The sequence below is a fragment of the Emydura macquarii genome, unplaced genomic scaffold, assembly GCF_026122565.2.
Source record: "Emydura macquarii macquarii isolate MOO-44397 ecotype Brisbane River unplaced genomic scaffold, CSIRO-AGI_Emac_v2 contig_1045, whole genome shotgun sequence".
Classification (NCBI taxonomy): domain Eukaryota; kingdom Metazoa; phylum Chordata; order Testudines; family Chelidae; genus Emydura; species Emydura macquarii.
In genome coordinates this window covers 20448334-20464938 of record NW_027131182.1, presented here as the reverse complement: position 1 = coordinate 20464938, position 16605 = coordinate 20448334, and the positions used below count along the sequence as shown (strand labels likewise).

The 16605-nt window shown below is 40.0% G+C and overlaps 1 protein-coding gene across 1 annotated transcript; it reads right to left on the bottom strand.

The window, feature by feature from the left end:
* Window positions 1-8006: 8006 nt before the first annotated feature.
* PELO (pelota mRNA surveillance and ribosome rescue factor) lies at window positions 8007-15779 on the bottom strand. The gene is made up of 2 exons (XM_067545609.1): window positions 14597-15779; window positions 8007-13343 (listed from the first exon to the last, which is right to left on the bottom strand). The coding sequence occupies exons 1-2, from the start codon at window positions 15320-15322 to the stop codon at window positions 12912-12914; spliced, it is 1158 nt and encodes a 385-aa protein (XP_067401710.1). The 5' UTR covers window positions 15323-15779; the 3' UTR covers window positions 8007-12911.
* Between the last annotated feature and the right edge of the window lie 826 nt (window positions 15780-16605).

The following is a 16605-nucleotide window of genomic DNA, read 5'->3' as shown; positions in this document are numbered from 1 at the left end:
TAAAACAAACCAAAGGAGGTACTTCGTCACACAATGCAGAGTCATCCTCTGGAACTCATTGCCAGGAGATGTTGTGAAGACCAAAAGTATAACTGTATTCAAAAAAGAATTAGATAAGTTAATGGAAGATAGGTCCATCAACAGCTATTAGCCAAGATGATCAGGGATGCAACCCTATTCTCTGGCTGTCCTTAAGACTTAGACTGCCAGATGATGGAACAGGATGACAAGGCATGGATCACTCAATAATTGCCCTGTTCTGTTTGTTCCCTCTGAAGTATCTGGTATTGGCACTGGCAGAAGACAGGACACTGGGTTAGATGGACCATCACTCTGACCCTGCATGGCAATGGCTCTCAACCTTTCCAGACTACTGTACCCCTTTCAGGAGTCTGATTTGTCTTACATACCCCTCGTTTCACCTCACTTAAAAATTACTTGCTTACAAAATCAGACATAAAAATACAAAAGTGACACACCACATCATTACTGAAAAATTGCTTACTTCCTCATTTTTACCATATAATTATAAAATAAATCAATTGGAGTATAAACATTGTACTTACATTTCAGGGTATAGTCTATAGAGCAGTATAAACTAGTCATTGTCAGTATGAAATTTCCATTTGTACTGATTTTGCTGGTGCTTTTTATGTAGCCTATTGTAAAACTAGGCAAATATCTAGATGAGTTGGTGTACCCCCAGGAAGACTTCTGCATACTCCCAGGGGTATGTGTACCTGTGATTGAAACCACTGCTATATGACCATTCATATGTTCTTAAACAAAATGTGAATGTCTTGGAAGAATGCTATATATATTGATAGTTATTGGAAAGATACACAGATGTTAATTAAGATGATGTTTAATGTTAAATAGCCAAAGACAGTAGAAAATATGTAATTATGATAGTGAAATCAAATCTAGATTGACACGAAAGCATCACTGTAAGTGTTGCTATTTTTCATTGCTTTTAGAGTGCTAATTCTTCACAACTTACTAAGTAATATTATTTTAAGATGTCATTTAAAAAAATTCTCAACATAGCAGTCACAGCTGCAACAAGCATATGGATTTTTAAGAGGTTACTATAAGCAGAACAGGAAAAGAAAGCAACATTAAATTAGTTCCACTGATGGAATTATGCCAAGGATGAGCCCCAGCTGTTTAAGAAAGACAGCCAATACTTCTTGTAAATGGAAGTCAAATGTGTCTCCTCATCCCCAATTACATAGCTGCTAAATTCCAACATAGAATAGTCTGTTCTGCTCTGTCAAAACACTGAACATCTTTAGAAGATACAAGTATGTTTAAATGTGTTGGTAGTAATTAGGTTGATATGTTGACTTTGTCATAGACACAAATAAAAGTGCATTAGTGACAGATGTTTTCTTACATCAAGTTCTGTATGAAGAATGGGTTTATAGTGTTTCTGAATTGTATCTTATATTGTGATTATTGGTGAAATGGAGAACAGACACTCAACTCTAAATGTTGTTCCACGTGGGTATTGAAATCAATAGGGCTCAACAAAGGTGCAGGGGTCTACCTGCACTGAACAACTTGCAGGACTGGAGCCAATGTTAGCAAACATTGTGACATTTTTAACTCATAACCCCAGTTCCTCTAGTCTAACCTCATTTCATTTGTTGAGACTTAGATCTGTTTTGAGATATATATTTTTTTAATTGACGGACACCTGTGAATTTTCAGAGGCATGCCACAAATTACTGCTACTCTCTCTCACATTTTGTATAAGCATATTCACTTCTATTATGACCTGTGACAGATAAAACGAAGACTGTTACAAACTCACTGTACCAGATATTAGTACCTTGTTATTTAATTATCTTCATTTTACTTATAAAAGGAATATTATCCATATTGTATATAGGTGTCAGATGAAAGATAACCTTCTCTGAATAGATCAGTACTTCACTAACTAGTTTAGGTCAGGATTTAAGTCCTCCAGGGAGCATCACAAATCCAAATGAAGCCCCTGAGTACTAAATTTAGCACTTGGATCTCTTAGATAGCTGAAATAAGTGTAAAAATCACATATATACTCATTATGATCCTGTCACTATATCTGAAAATTCTCTTTTATGTGTTTTATTTGGAGTGAATTATACTCAAGAAGCATGTTCCTGCTATTGCTATTTCAGACTGCAGTTCATGAGTTGAACTTGTTTAAAAATATATTAAGTGAAATAAATGCATTAACAGTTTAGGAAGGTGTTCATACTAAAAAATCGCTTAAGTTTTAGAATGAAAATGATGAGATATTTAAATTTTTATGTAAAAATGTATCATTTCTCCAAAGAGCTACAATAATTTCAATAGATTTTCAGCTTGAACAAGCGAATGTGCATCTTCAATTGTGTGTATAATATATGGCTTCCATAACATCGATGCCCACAGACTGCATGGAGGTAGAGACTCTGGCCAGCAGCAGGCACTTTAAGTACTTTTTTTGTTGTAGCAATGGAGTTGGATGCTCAGTAGTCATTTCAGGGCCTTTTATCTGCAAGCTAGCTGTCAGTACTGAAAATTTAAGCTCTGACCTTTATACTGTGGATATTGCTCCATTGACTAATAAAAAATATAGGGTAAATTGGCACCAGTCATACAGAGGACTTCGTTTTTTAAAGATGATTTTCTTCAAGTTTAAAACCTTAATTTTGACAGCTGGATTCTGGGGAAGGGAGAAATATAAATTTTCACATTTAGTCCTAAAAACAGAGCTTTTATACACGAATAACTGCTGCTGATACTTTAAGTCTCCCACCTATGGCACATTTAGTGCACCAGCAAGTATAACATGCGTGCCTGCCATAACACCTTTCCGAGAAAGTTAGTAGAGTAGCAGAACAAGAATTTTGTGAAGAGGCTGCTGCTCTTCCCCAGGAATATCTAGATCAACTTTGCAAAGATACAATGAAAATGTACTAGTTAGGAAAAAACTTGCATTCTTATTCACTATTTCAGACACCATTTGTCTTGGGTGAGCAGAATGTTGCAAGGCTCATGTAGATTACTCCATTTTTGGCTATGTACATCAATTGTTTCATCTTCAGAAATCGATGAGAGCTGCAAGTGTTCGACACTTTTTAAAACAGGTCATAAGCATCTGTGAGAAGAACTGAGTGCTACCAACTCGTACAAGGGAATGAACTTTTGTGAATAAACACTTGCATTTCATAGTTTTATCATATTCTCTTACATCAATAGGCTCTCCGTTCTATAGCTCCGGCAGTACAAAGCAGCTGGAAACTGGCCAATTACCCTTCTCTTCCAGCCTCAGCTTACAGGGTGCGCCAGAAACTATGCTGTGCTTCAACTATTCTTAGCTGGCTGACAGCTCCTTCTAGGATGTTAACAGTTGTCATTGTTCAGGACAGGCTCCAAGCTGTTCTAAACTATGTTATAGTGAATGGAGGACTAACTCAAGATTCAGGAAGTTGCATTTGTTCCCTTGTAACCCTATCCTTGCTGTACTATACAGAAACTGAGTGTAGCAGAGAATCTGGATCTTAGTTATGTAAAGTTTCGGGGTTTATAGTTAAAAATCTATTTATCTGGTGTATTTAAACTATTTTCTTACATATTGCAACATTTCCAATTTATTTTAACATTCTATAACTCTGGGGCGAGGGAGGGGGAGGAGGAGGAGGGAACAGCACTGGGACTGCAGGAGCTGTGAGCTCATCCAGCACATACAGTTCCTGGTAGAGAAGGTCAAAACTAGAGAACCAAGTTCAAGTTCCCTCACAAATGTTTCCATGTCTGTAAACCACTTAAAAATCTTCCGGTAAAAAGTCCTGTATAAGGCCCACTTATTACATAATAATCAGAGTGACTTTAAACAAGATATCTTGACCTGTAATAGCGGTTGGCTAATTAAAAACTATTAGTAAGAACAAAAATAATTGTTTACTATACTGTATCATGATCAGTAGAACTGGATTCAGGGGACCTATGTTCCCTAAAACAGAAACTGTTTATTGTAATTCAAATCAATCCATTTCAACCCACACATTTCTGGTATATTCTTCGTTCTTTAGAATTCATAGAGGCTGCACATAATTTAATTTTAACAAGGAAATTCTATAGTGCCAAAGGTATTAAATGGTTAGGTCAACCAGATACATGCCAACAGTTGCTTTTAAACTTAAAACTAAATACTTAAGCCTGGTCTACACAAGGAATTTAATTGTATAGCTCTCTCTCACAGTGGTGTGAAAAATCCACACCCTTGAGAGATACAGCTATACCAAACTACCCCACTTCTGTAGACAGAGGTAGGTTGATAGAAGAATTCTTCCATCAACCTAGTGATGGCCTCTCACTGAGGTGGATTACCCATGCCAATGCAGCATTTTAAGTGTAGACATACCTTTAGTGAAGAAAGTTCAGTTACTTTAATTTCTGTAGAGAATCTAAAATGGAGACTGCAGATTTCTCATTTCATTTTTAAACAAAATGTAGAACTCATGAAAAGCACTAGAGATGGAAATACTATTCATCCCCACAACAGGTTCAGATTAGATAGCAGAACTGTAAGCATCTTCACACAACTCTGCTAGTGTGCCTCATTCCTGGTCTGGAAGCACCAGCTGTAAGGGTGAAAAGTGGTCCCTGACCATTCAATCCTTGACTTGAATGGAAATAGGCCCCACAGTTGCGGAGCACCCCCTCAGCCAACCTCCTCTCCTCTCTTATAGATGGCCACTTTGGCCAATGCTAGGAGGAGGTTGACAAGGAGGTCTCGCGACTGTGGGGCCATGGGGTATGGGGGTATGGGACTGTGGGGTATGCATAAAGGAACAGGTGCGGGGAGAAGTTCAGCCAGAATCTCAGCAAGAGGTTCTGGAGGAGCCTGAACTGAGGTTGCAGCCTAGCACACTTGAGGTAGACATGCGCCAGGATCTCTCTCACACTTCAGAAGGGGTAGGTATCAGAACGGGGAGTAAACCGCACCAGGTACACACTCATGAAGGAGCTGCCAGCTGATATCCCCAGTGTGCCGTGGAACCATGGTGGAATACAGACTGGCTCACTGGGGTTCCTCACCCTTGACACCAGGGAGGGGTCAGTAGGTAGGAAGGAGGATCCAAAGGAGGTCCAAGTTTGATGTAAACAAATAAAGCTAATTAGCATGTAATATAGCTGATTGGTTGAAAATTATATCACCCCTGGGTGGGGAAGATGCTGTAGATTGACGTTAAGAAAGCAACCAATCAGAAAGGGTCAGAAAATCATATATAAGGCAGAGAACTGACAGGCTTGAGTGTGTATGGTTTGATGGCCAGAAGAGAAGGAGCAAACAGCAACAGGCAGCAGCGGCAACTTGACAGAGCAGAAGGACCACTGAGATGAGTCAGAAGGATTTGATCAATAAGAAAGGAAGTAAGCACAACTCTTTTCAGGATAAGGAATGTATGGTTATGATTGTAAATAAAGTTGGATGCTTGCATCTGAATGGCCTCTTACCCCACCCATTCTATGATTGTCTGATCAACACTCATGGAATGTTAGGTTGTAGAAACGTTATTGAATGTGTATTACTGTAATGTTACTTTTTTATGTACACTAATAGGTTTGGCTTTATATTACAACATTGTATTAAGGCTTTGTACATATATATGAAAGGTTTTTCTCTCTGTGTTATATGTTGCAATATTGCATGTCTGATATATTATGCTGCACTAAGTATTCATAACATTGTTATATGTACTAAAGAAATGTTACATTATGTTATGAGTTTTTCATTACATTGTTGTGGTTTGTTATATTTGATTTTGCGCAGTCTTAGAGCAGTCTGTTGTTCTGTATTGCCTCAAGCGACTTCTTTAATTTTGTTACATTGTGTTGATTTTTTATTTAAGAATTGTATTAGAATTAGCATTTAATAGATATTTTGTTTTCAAATAAATTACCGTTTGAGTGTCAATCCTTTGAGCAGAGGGCTATATCCGAGTATTCCCAAGAGTAAACCAAGGCAGGCAGGTCTAGGGAATTCTCCAGTGATTTGAATTGAAACCCCTAGTGAACCCTTGTAAATCTCTTAGGGCGGACCACTTTTTATTACCTGCTTATAGAATTAAGGCTTGGGATTGGTCCATTAGTATACCCAAGCCATTATAGGATCTTGTGGGTTCCAAAGTTTAGGGTAACAAGGGAAGGGGCTGCTGGGCCCATATGTGGGAGCCTAGTTTGGATTTCTCTCATCTTGGGAGATGGAGGAGCTCCTGCTCCCTGCGGTACCCATTCCTGCCTCCCTCCATCTGCCAAAAGCAGCTGTGGCAGCTCACAGGTGTCTTCAGCAGTATTACCTACTAATATGATAGAGTGAGCCTGGCTATGAAGTGTTCTGTGATTTTGGCAGGCAGCCAAAATTTTCCCAAGGCACACAAGTAAGAGAAAGGAAATAGTGTTTAACACCTTACAGATCAGGGCTTTTCTACACACAAACACTGAACTAGTTTAAACTATACTGGTATAGTTATAGTCATACAACCCCCTATACCGGTATAATTCCTATATATGAAGGGAATAAGATCCACCAATACAGGGCACCTTTATACTGACAAAATGGCATCCACATTAGGTGTTGTACTGGATAACTATTTCAATAAAAAAAATAATAAAACCCTTAACCAAAGTAGTTATACGGGTACAAAAACTGTATGTAGACCAGGCCTCTGAGACTAATGTCACAGGACAATAAAAAGGCACTTCTTAACCCTGAGAGGATTCTCTTTGCTGAATACCATAGACTTGCTGCAGATAACAGAGATGTGGGAGATTCAAGGAAAAGGTCATAAGAATCTTTTATACTGGAAAGTGTTAGGCAACTTGCTACTGCCTCTCCCTAGAATTATTGAACATTTGGGGCCTGCAGAAATACACATACAGACATTCCTTTGGCTGGAAAGTAGAATTGCCATCTGAGGGTTTATGCTTCATTAAAAGACTTAATTAAATTTGTCTTTCATGTAAAGATCTTGCATATTTTGCAACAATATATATTTTGTTTGCTGGCTTTGAAGCTCTTCTAGTAAAAAGTCAGTTGAACATTTTTCCTAAGACAAACTTTTAAGCATTTCTACACTGTACGATTAATTTGTTTGAGCTTTATGGCAGTAGCTACATTTAGTGCAGAATTCAGTGTTTCCAAAGTGAATAGCAAAAAATCAGGGGCAAATACTTGTTCAGCATTAAACTTGGCAGTTGGAATCAGCTAGAAGCTAGCAGTGCTAGGGAGCTACTACTTTCCCTAGCATGCTGTTTAATGGCAGAATTCCTAGGAGGAGTTAATGCTGCTCCAAGCAATATTAACTCCCATCCCCACCTTCTACTATCCTCAGATGGGATACAGAAAGGCAATTTTTTAACAATGGCACAATGAGAAAATAATTTAACTTTTTCTTAACACACTGTTTGAAGTTGTGAGATTTCTAATTGTCAGCTGAAAGAACTTTGTGGTGAAAGTGGTTAGCTTTGTGCTTAAGAGATTTTCTTTCCTGTTATATTTCATGGAATACAAGTGGTCATTATCTTAAAATCAGAGCTATTGCGCCAAATAATTCAAACACAAAATTTGGCAGCAATAAACATTATTCGTTGAGCAATTCTTTATGCGTGTGTCAGACTAGAAGCTCTCCAGCCTGTGTTTATTCCTTCCATTTCTGGGGGAGGAGGTACCTCAATCTGGATCTTGAATTTAGAGCTAATATAATACTGTTTGGCATTTTCTTTCAGTCTTCACTGAATAAAGATTGCCTTAATAAGGCTTTCCATGTTAACAGTTCTATAAGTTTTAAAAAAGTTACTTTTCTACACAAAATTTGAATGTGACAATCTTCTCCAACAAGCTTTGGAAGTAATCAGCGAATTACAGCTGTTGTGGAACCAATTATACTGAACTCATTCCCTCCCAGAAAAACTTCACTATTATCTAAATTGCAACAACTCAAAATATTCATTTTATTAAACAATACGTTTCACTATCTTTATATAAAAATGATCTTTCAAATTCATGCTTATTTGAATCTACCTCAAAAGTCTGAAAACTGCATTATGTCTAAATCTTTCCTTCAAAGTAAATCAGGTTTCTCCCCAGAGGGACAAACATTCCCATAAATTTTTGGCCCTCTTCAACATCAAGAATTTCATTGTTTTGAAAATTACTTTCAGAGATCTTGTGCACAAGAAATAGACCATGCTTTGCACAGATGACAGACTTGGGATAAGACAAACAGTAGCATAAATGTTTGCTCTTTGACAATTCATATATTTTTCCTGCTAAAATTGAATGACTTGTGCCATTTCTGTTAAGTACAGCTAGAAATATAACTTTAGTTATGAAAACTGGTCTAGGTGAGCTAATTCAAAAATGAACATTATGCCTACATGCATATGTTCACTTCTTATAAACAGGATATATTTTCACTATGTATAGTTTAAAGTAAACAGAACAAAATGTCCAAGTAACAAATTTTGAAGAAAAAAAGCTCATTTGTCCATATACATTTTCAACAGTTAAAAACAGGTGGGGTTGGTACTATTCTGTTGTGCTCTAAACCGACTCCTTGATTTTTTTTTATTTGGAGGGTGTAAGACCCAAGAGTATAACTATGAAATACAATCCTTAATACTACATGGTTTCTATTTAACTAGTGTTGCTGTAACAAAAGAAACTAAAAAACAAGTTTTACATGTCAGGGTTCGTTACCATGAATCCCTGAGTCCACTATCGCTGTGTCCAGTTTTAGTGTCTACATTTTAAAGGGATGTTTTAAAATTGGAGAGAGTTCAGAGAAGAGCTACAAGAATGATGTGTGTCGGGAAAACAGAGTTTACAATTAGAAACTAAAGAAACTCATCTGTACGTACACTCAAAACATCAAGATTAGATATCTTTTTGAAAGATATGCATTAGTTGAATGACAAGTTAAGGTGAAACTCTGTGGATAGTTATAAAGATTAGATTATTCCTTTCTGCCTTATTATACATAAATCTAATAATCTCACACTCTATGCCAGTGATACTCAGACTGAGGCTCAAGAGCTGTAAATAGCTTTTTAATGCATCTCCTGGAGCTCTTTGCAGCACATATTAAACACTGTCTGATTTAATTAACCAATCTAAGTTATTAACCAATCAGGACGCTTTTACTATGTTAATCAATTGTAGTTGATAAAATACTTGGTCAGTCATTTTGCTGTGAAAATAATTATAGAAATAATGAATTCACACTACTGTGGCTCTTTTGTGTAATGTTGATTGCTAATATGGCTCCTGCATCACTGAAGTCTGAATGTTACTGATATATACATTTATTTAAAGTTTAGTAAAATAATCTTTATACTTCTGTAACTAATAGCATTTTATTTAAGTGGCCTGAATGAGAAAATAATTACTCAAAGACAAATAAAAAGATAAATGGTTGCCTGCATTGTTTTCTTCTTTAAAAAAGCTGTTACAAAGCAAATAAAAATATATATAATCAAGTGGATTTTTGTTAGTAGTTGATCATATTATATTTTAAAGGAAATTTCATACTGAAAATCCCAGAGCAGTTGCATATTAAGATCAGCAGTGATTCTTCCAAAGTGAATAATACAGTCCAGGAACAGAGACGGCTTTAGCCTAAAGGCCTCAGGATCAAAGTAAACAGGACGACTATAACGCTTAATGTTAAGCGCAGGCCAGTTCCCAACATGCTGATACTGCAAGCAGATATGCTAGAGCTGACTCCTCTTTCTATGTTACGTCCCATATACCTCAGAAGTGTCATTGCTGATCTGGGGAGAGGGGTGGTCAATAAGATAGCCAGGGCATAAACCATATTATATAGAGTTAATAAATCTATTCTTCTCATCCTTATTTCATAAAGGCAATACTGAGATTCTCTCTGTGATTGCTGAAAACCCAAAGGCACAACTTTAAGAGTGGGACCCTCCATGTTCTGGCCCAATCCTAGTGCAAGGATCTTTACCTTCCATTGCAGTTTTGGTTGGAGAAGGTACTCATTTCCTATCCTAAGCTGTAGTGTAGTACTGCTGTGTTTAACATTTGCTGATCTCTAGTGGTGGATAAAGTATCCCTGTACATGGTTTATATAAAAGTTTAAGCCTTAACTTTGCAAGTACATGTGCCAATATGGGCCCCCTTCACCTCCAGCAAATACCTCTAACTATATAAGGTATCAACATCAATGGAACTCTGCCAAATGTAGGGGATCTGCATTACTGTATCTACTTGGAAAAGTGGGTGAAATGATATTCCTTGAAACCTAATACTTTTTTCTACATGTTACTTGAATATCATTTATGATTTGATTCCACTGCAGAAGTGTTTATGAACACATTTAAAGGTGTCTTGTTTTCTGGAAGTATATATTTCTTCCAGTAAACCAGTGGCACTGAGATAATAGTTAAAAGAAAAATCTGTATTTTTATAAATTTAATTCACATACTGTGACTGCAGTACTCCAATTCTAAACTTAAACAAAAATATTTTAGCGAAACAATCACTGTAAAAGTGTTACTGAACTGCAAAAATAGGTTCTCATGCTTCTGAGAACTGCACTTTTAAAAAAACTGATACATATTGGTTAGCTGTATTTAAGAGCTGTATTTGACAATACAGTCAATGCTGTCACATTTAGCGGCACAGTGTATACCTGGAATTACAGTATTTTGACTTTGTACCCTTTCATATACTACAAAAGGCTAAAAAATGTAGTACCACTTAATTTTTTTTTAAATGGGCTCTTTTCTTCACTCAAGACAAACGACCAGCAAGCTCTTCTGTCTACAGTCTAGGATAGCATAATTCAACAAAGTATGCCAATGTAAAGATATATTAATCCAATCAAACTAAAGAGGGCACTAGCTATCAATCCCAAATACAAACTCATTGTAGCAGTCTGGTCTTAATTATAAATAGAATAATCTTGAAGATTATTGCAATATTTAATAATGATCACTGATGTTTGCTTATCAACATACAGGTCTACTACAGCTATCTCAAGGGAGAAAATACTTACTCAGTATTTAGACTCCATACAAGACAAACCATTCATTGCTATAAAACTAACTTGTCAGATTTAAGACTATTTATTGCAAACTTGGTTCTTGACTTGAATGTAAAGTTGAGGGCACTCCAACCCTTGCTAGCTACTCAGCACCTTGGCCACAGTCTTTCAACAAGTTTTTTTTTTTTTTTTAAATGAAACAGTCCTAATTGTTAGGGAAAAACTCCAGTGATTACTTATTCTTCAAATAGATAAATGTTCAATAGTTGAGAGCATGCACGATCTTGCAAGACTGGGCTCTAAGGCTGAGATACCTATAGTCAGATGTGCAAAGTGGACCTTTGCAACGCACTGTGAAGTTAATTCAAGTTATAACTCAAGTGCTGCTCCTAACTAGTTTTAGCAGTTTGGGTTTTGTTTTCTAAAAAAAAATACTAAAACCTAAATTTGGGTCCAAGCCTTGCTTGACAACATCCATATAAAAACTGAGTTATCTATATGTAAAAAATTACACTATTACTCTTGGTTTTTAAAAAAAACAAAAAAAACAAACAAACTAGGAAAAAACCCTCCTTAATTGATTTCAGAATCTGAAGATTTCCCCCACTCTGTCTAAACTTTTTTCCCCAAAACTATAAACTCCATGAAAAATCAGATTACTTTTTGATCACCTCAATTCTGAGCTCCTTTAATAAATTTGGATAAATTAAATAACACTGGGAAATTGTTAGCTTTTTCATTTTCATCATTATCTTTAAAAAGGCTGAAGTCCTGCCTCTAATTAAATCTTCTATTTCCAAGAGGTATGGCATGTACTTGTTTTTAAAAATGTCTACACGAGAATACCAGATTATAATCCAAGACATTTATCTACTGCCAAAAGGATTCCTATGGAAGCTATAGACTTTAATTCTGCAAATCCTTACTAATGCAAGTAATGGTTTGCAGCATAAGGTCCAAATTATCTAATGCCTTTTCATTAGAAAACAGTAAATTAAAGATGGCGTATCTGACTTTAGTAAGAGCATATTGTACAACTTTCTGGAGCTCACAGGACTGACACCTGATAGTGCATTTAAAGAGATGTTCAAAAGATGGCCCATACAGTTTCATACCCTGGCCTGTAGCTGCCATCATGTCTAAAGCAATAGTGTCAATTCAGTTTCTTTTAAAAGTTTCAGTTTCTGATAGAATAGTATTAAATAATATTGCCAAATTAAGCTGAATGGCTGGACTCATGAACAAGACAGATCTACATCTGGTATTCTTCCCATCACTACTGTAATTTACTGCTTTCTACATCAGTAAGGTGTGGCCCCTGGGTTCCTGACCAAGTTGTCAACACGGCTCTTCAGATGGGCAAAGCTTGGATAGCTCTGGTTGAAAAGTATCAGTATTCTTTATGACATGATACCGAACATGTTCCTTCCTATACTTTGCAGTACTGTTTACAAGCACATAACTTAAAACAGGATATGTGACATTTTAGCATTTTTTCCTCTTAATTTATTATCCTTTTTTGTACATGCACCAAAAGACAAAGAAGCTCATTTGTTTAAAATACCTAATCAGCAGATTTCAGAAACCAATCAGATAATTTTATATTAGTCCGTTGTGCTATTGGAGATCCAGAGTGTAGTTTGTACAAACAATGGTCAACCCCAACCTATAGTATACCCATCATCATATATATATTTGCACTTGCAATGGTAATGGATATGCAGCTGTACATGTTGAACAAAACCAGACACCTCGACAAATATCGTCCTCAAAAAGTTAAATTGAATGCCATGGCACATCTGCTTGCAGTGACTGTCATTTTAGTCTTATTATGCTATAGGGAAAGGGTGGAGTGAGTCTTCATCATCAATCCTCTTCAGAACTGGATTCCTCCTCTTGGTCAGAGAGCTCAGCAACAGGGAACCGCAGGATAGCTGCTACCCCTGTCAGCTGGCCAAGCTGCTCCCCAGATACATGGAGACTGGAGAAGATGCGCACCGTGCCCATGTTCTCCCGCACACTATCTACCAGCCGCACATACCGGCTGCGAGAAGCCACATCCTGGTGCCTGAAGAGCTCATCGCTGATCAGTAGGGTATCAATGGCCATGGCCTCATTGGCCTTTTCCACATGTTTGAGGCCATAAAAAGCCCGGTCAGGCTCATGTTGTAGCATTTTGTAGAAGTCATCCAAGGCTTTGACCTCACCAGCTGCCTTGGTATCAGAGAGACGACTGGCCACAGCTGGGTCACAAAGAGCTTCCTTCAGTGCATATTTATGTCCCGAGGAGGAGTGAACCTACAATAATAAATGTTATAGACAGAAGAAAAAATGGATCATTTAGTCCATGCTGATTACTTAGCCTTAAGTTTCACTTGTTTCTCAAGATGAATATTTTCAGAAATATTGAACAAAATTCCTTCAGCTACTTCCGAATTGAGCAAAGGTGGAAAAAAGAATACTTCTATCATTCTAAATTTGTTTTAGATATGATGTGATCTTGAACTCCAGTCTAGAGCAAAAAACCAAACTAGATATCAAAGTAATGCTCAATAGGAACTAGTGCCTTTGCTGCATTTGGGAAAAAAGAAAAAAAAGTTTGTTTTACTCTCTAAAACTACATCTCTGAAATGGAAGATCAAGTGTTCCGAAAAGAAAAATTTGTTAAGGCTACAAATATATGCTTCAGAAAAGGCAGATGCCTGCAGATGTAGGAAGTGTGCACTTTTCAGTAGTCATTGGACCTGGTCCCTCCACTGGTCATCACTGCAAATCAGATAATATCTAACACATAACCATGTTAAAACACACATCCATTTCATACTTCTCAAGCTATTTATAAATTTATTCGGACTTCCAGAGACTTGGAAGCTTGATTTTAGATTACAGACCTGCTTAATTCAGGAAGTGTGTGAACTCTCTAAGAAGACAGAGCTAGTAAACTCAGAAAGCCAGTAAGATCTGAGTTTTCTTATTTTTTTTTCATTCTCCTTTAAAAAATACCCAAGAAGCCAGATGAAAAATAATTAGTAAATGAAACCTTAAGGTCATGCAGATAACAAAACTTAAAAGACACAAAAAATTAAAGTTGTCAACAGCAATGTTAACTCAGACATGCTACTTAGTTACAAGTATGTTTTTGTTAATTTTTCTTACAGCAGTATTAAATCTGTCATTAAACACTCATGATCCACAACAGACTGAGCTGACATTGCTGATGGAAATGTAATTTTCCAATTTTTGCATCTCTGCCATCTTAATGAGCCATTATCAATTTTTTTGTTTGTTTTTTTGGGTGGGGAGAGGAAGGTTTGCATTTAATTATCTAGTACATTATCCAGTCTAGATTTAAATATCCCAAATGAAAAAAACATACCTACATTCCTTACTAGCCCATAATTTAAGATCTCACCAAAAATGAATTCCTCATGATGTTCAGCCTAAATTTTGTTTGTATTAATATCACTTTACTTATAATCCCTTCTTGTAACCCTGTTTAACTCTTCACTCTTTTTGGATTTCCCAGTTTAAGGGTTACTTATCTACTTTACCTGAAGGAATTTGGATCGATTCTCTAGCAGCAGCTTGTTGTCAGTCTTGACTGCCTGCTGGAACATGTAGTCACAGAACTGTTCCCTTACGAACCCTGGGCTGGCCACCAGCACACACTTCACAATCTCAAAATTGATATGACGCTGGATTGCCTGCACCACCTGCTCATAAAATCTCTCCAGCGCCCGATCATGTTGACTGCAGTTACCCTTTCGTTTTCTGGGGATGTTCACTTCAATTTTGGCCCGGGTCAGTGTCATGCTGGGGGTAACAAGACAGATGTGAGCCAGGCCCTCCTGCATAACCACTGCTGCCACATCAGCACTCCAGCTTGGGTCGCAGGCCTGCTCAATGCGCTCCAGCACCACACTGTCCCACTGCTTCTTGGCCAGCGTGAACTGGCGGTTGGGCTCCAGCTCGATGGTGTGGTAGGCTCCCATCTTGACATACTCATTCTCTTGGATGTTGGTCCCCTTGACCCGCAGCTGGCAGGCCTGCGAGTCGAAGTCGATGGTCGCCACGCAGAGGGTGAGGGTGGTGCGGATGCGGTTGCTGCCCACGCTGCCCGTGGAGGACTCGGTCTGCACCTTGCGGATGGTGGAGGCCCGCAGGCTGTCGCCCACCTGCAGCAGGTTGTAGGTGTGCCACATGTCCTCGGGATCCTCGGGGATCAGGGTCACCTGCCCCGCGTTATCCTTCTCGATGTCCTTCCTCACCAGCTTCATCCTGCCGCTGCCCGCACCGCCCCTCTCAGAGGGAAAGGAGGGCGGGACAGGCGCGGGCTCCTGTCAGACCAGCGCGCCGGCCACCCTGGGCCTCGCAGGCTCTGGGGGCCCTGCGACCGCTCAACGGGAAGGGGACGGGGGCAGCGCTGGCCACGCAGCGGGGATGAGAGCCTCTCGGCCGGGATAGGCGGGGCGGGGCCGGCTGGCTCTAGGCCCCGGCGGACGTGCTGCCCGGCGCCGGGCCTCTCGTTCTAACCTGGCTGTCGCTGCTGATCCGTGCGGCGCTTGACGACACTCAGTCAGCGATCGGCGGCGGCACCGAAACGCGCCTGCGCACTGGCCGGTGACACAGGACTAGGAACGGTCGGCAGCAGCCCAGCGACAACATCGTCTCCTCACCTACGCGCCACTCCAGCTGGGCACTGGGCCGGCAGCACCGCCACCGCACACGCAGCGCATGCGTAGAACGCCGGCCCGGAGCCGAGAGGTTGAGACGACTTCCGGCGCCTTTACGGCAGCTGCCTCAGAGAGCCCGCAGCGAGTCCCACTCACGCATGCGCATTGAGAAGCCGGGCGCCGTTGCTGACTCCCCTCTCCGCTGCCTTTAGCGCATGCGCGGCGCGGACCCCCGCGAAGAGGATGTTGTGAGCTCCGCTCGGACTCGGCGTCTGGGCCCGGCGTAAGGAGTTAGGGACTGGAGGCTGCTAGCGAGGACGGGCCGGTCGCTGCAGACAGAGGCCGGACCAGGGCGGCGCACGTGGCCTTATCGCCGCCGCTCTGAGGGGCGCTGCGCGGCGTCTTGACGCCGAGGTGGCTCATGGCCCAGGGCGTCCCGACTCCCTCCCCCGGCGGTGCTTCCAGCCTGGCCCGCCCTCCCGGCAGCCACTGCCCCCAGTCCGGCGTGTGGCCCTGGCCAGCGCAGCCTCCGTTCCGCCCTGCGGACCCCGGCCGGGTGGTGCGAGAGCTGATTCCCCTGGCGAAAGGCAGCGAGCTGGAGCATCCCCCAGCTGGAGCCTGACTCGCCCTGCTGCAGCGCAGGGTCTGCCTGGGTACAGGGCCTTGCTTCACGCCGCTTCCCTTGGGCACAAAACTAGAGTGACACCCTGGTCAGTTGGGCCCCCATGCTCCTGCCGTCTCTTTGATTGACTAGTGCTTGGTCATAACCCCTACATTTTATACATCAATCACTCTCACAGCACCTTAAAAAGGTGGGTGGTAGCATTGCCCCTGTTTCATAAATGAGGCAACTGAGGCACAGGGAAGTTAAATGACTTAGCCAAGGT

Coding starts and splice junctions, on each gene's coding strand:
- PELO (XM_067545609.1), bottom strand. CDS start 15,322: ATGAAGCTGGTGAGGAAGGACATCGAGAAGGATAACGCGGGGCAGGTG. Junction 13,344..14,596: donor ATCGATCCAAATTCCTTCAG/GTAAAGTAGATA, acceptor TTATTATTGTAG/GTTCACTCCTCCTCGGGACA.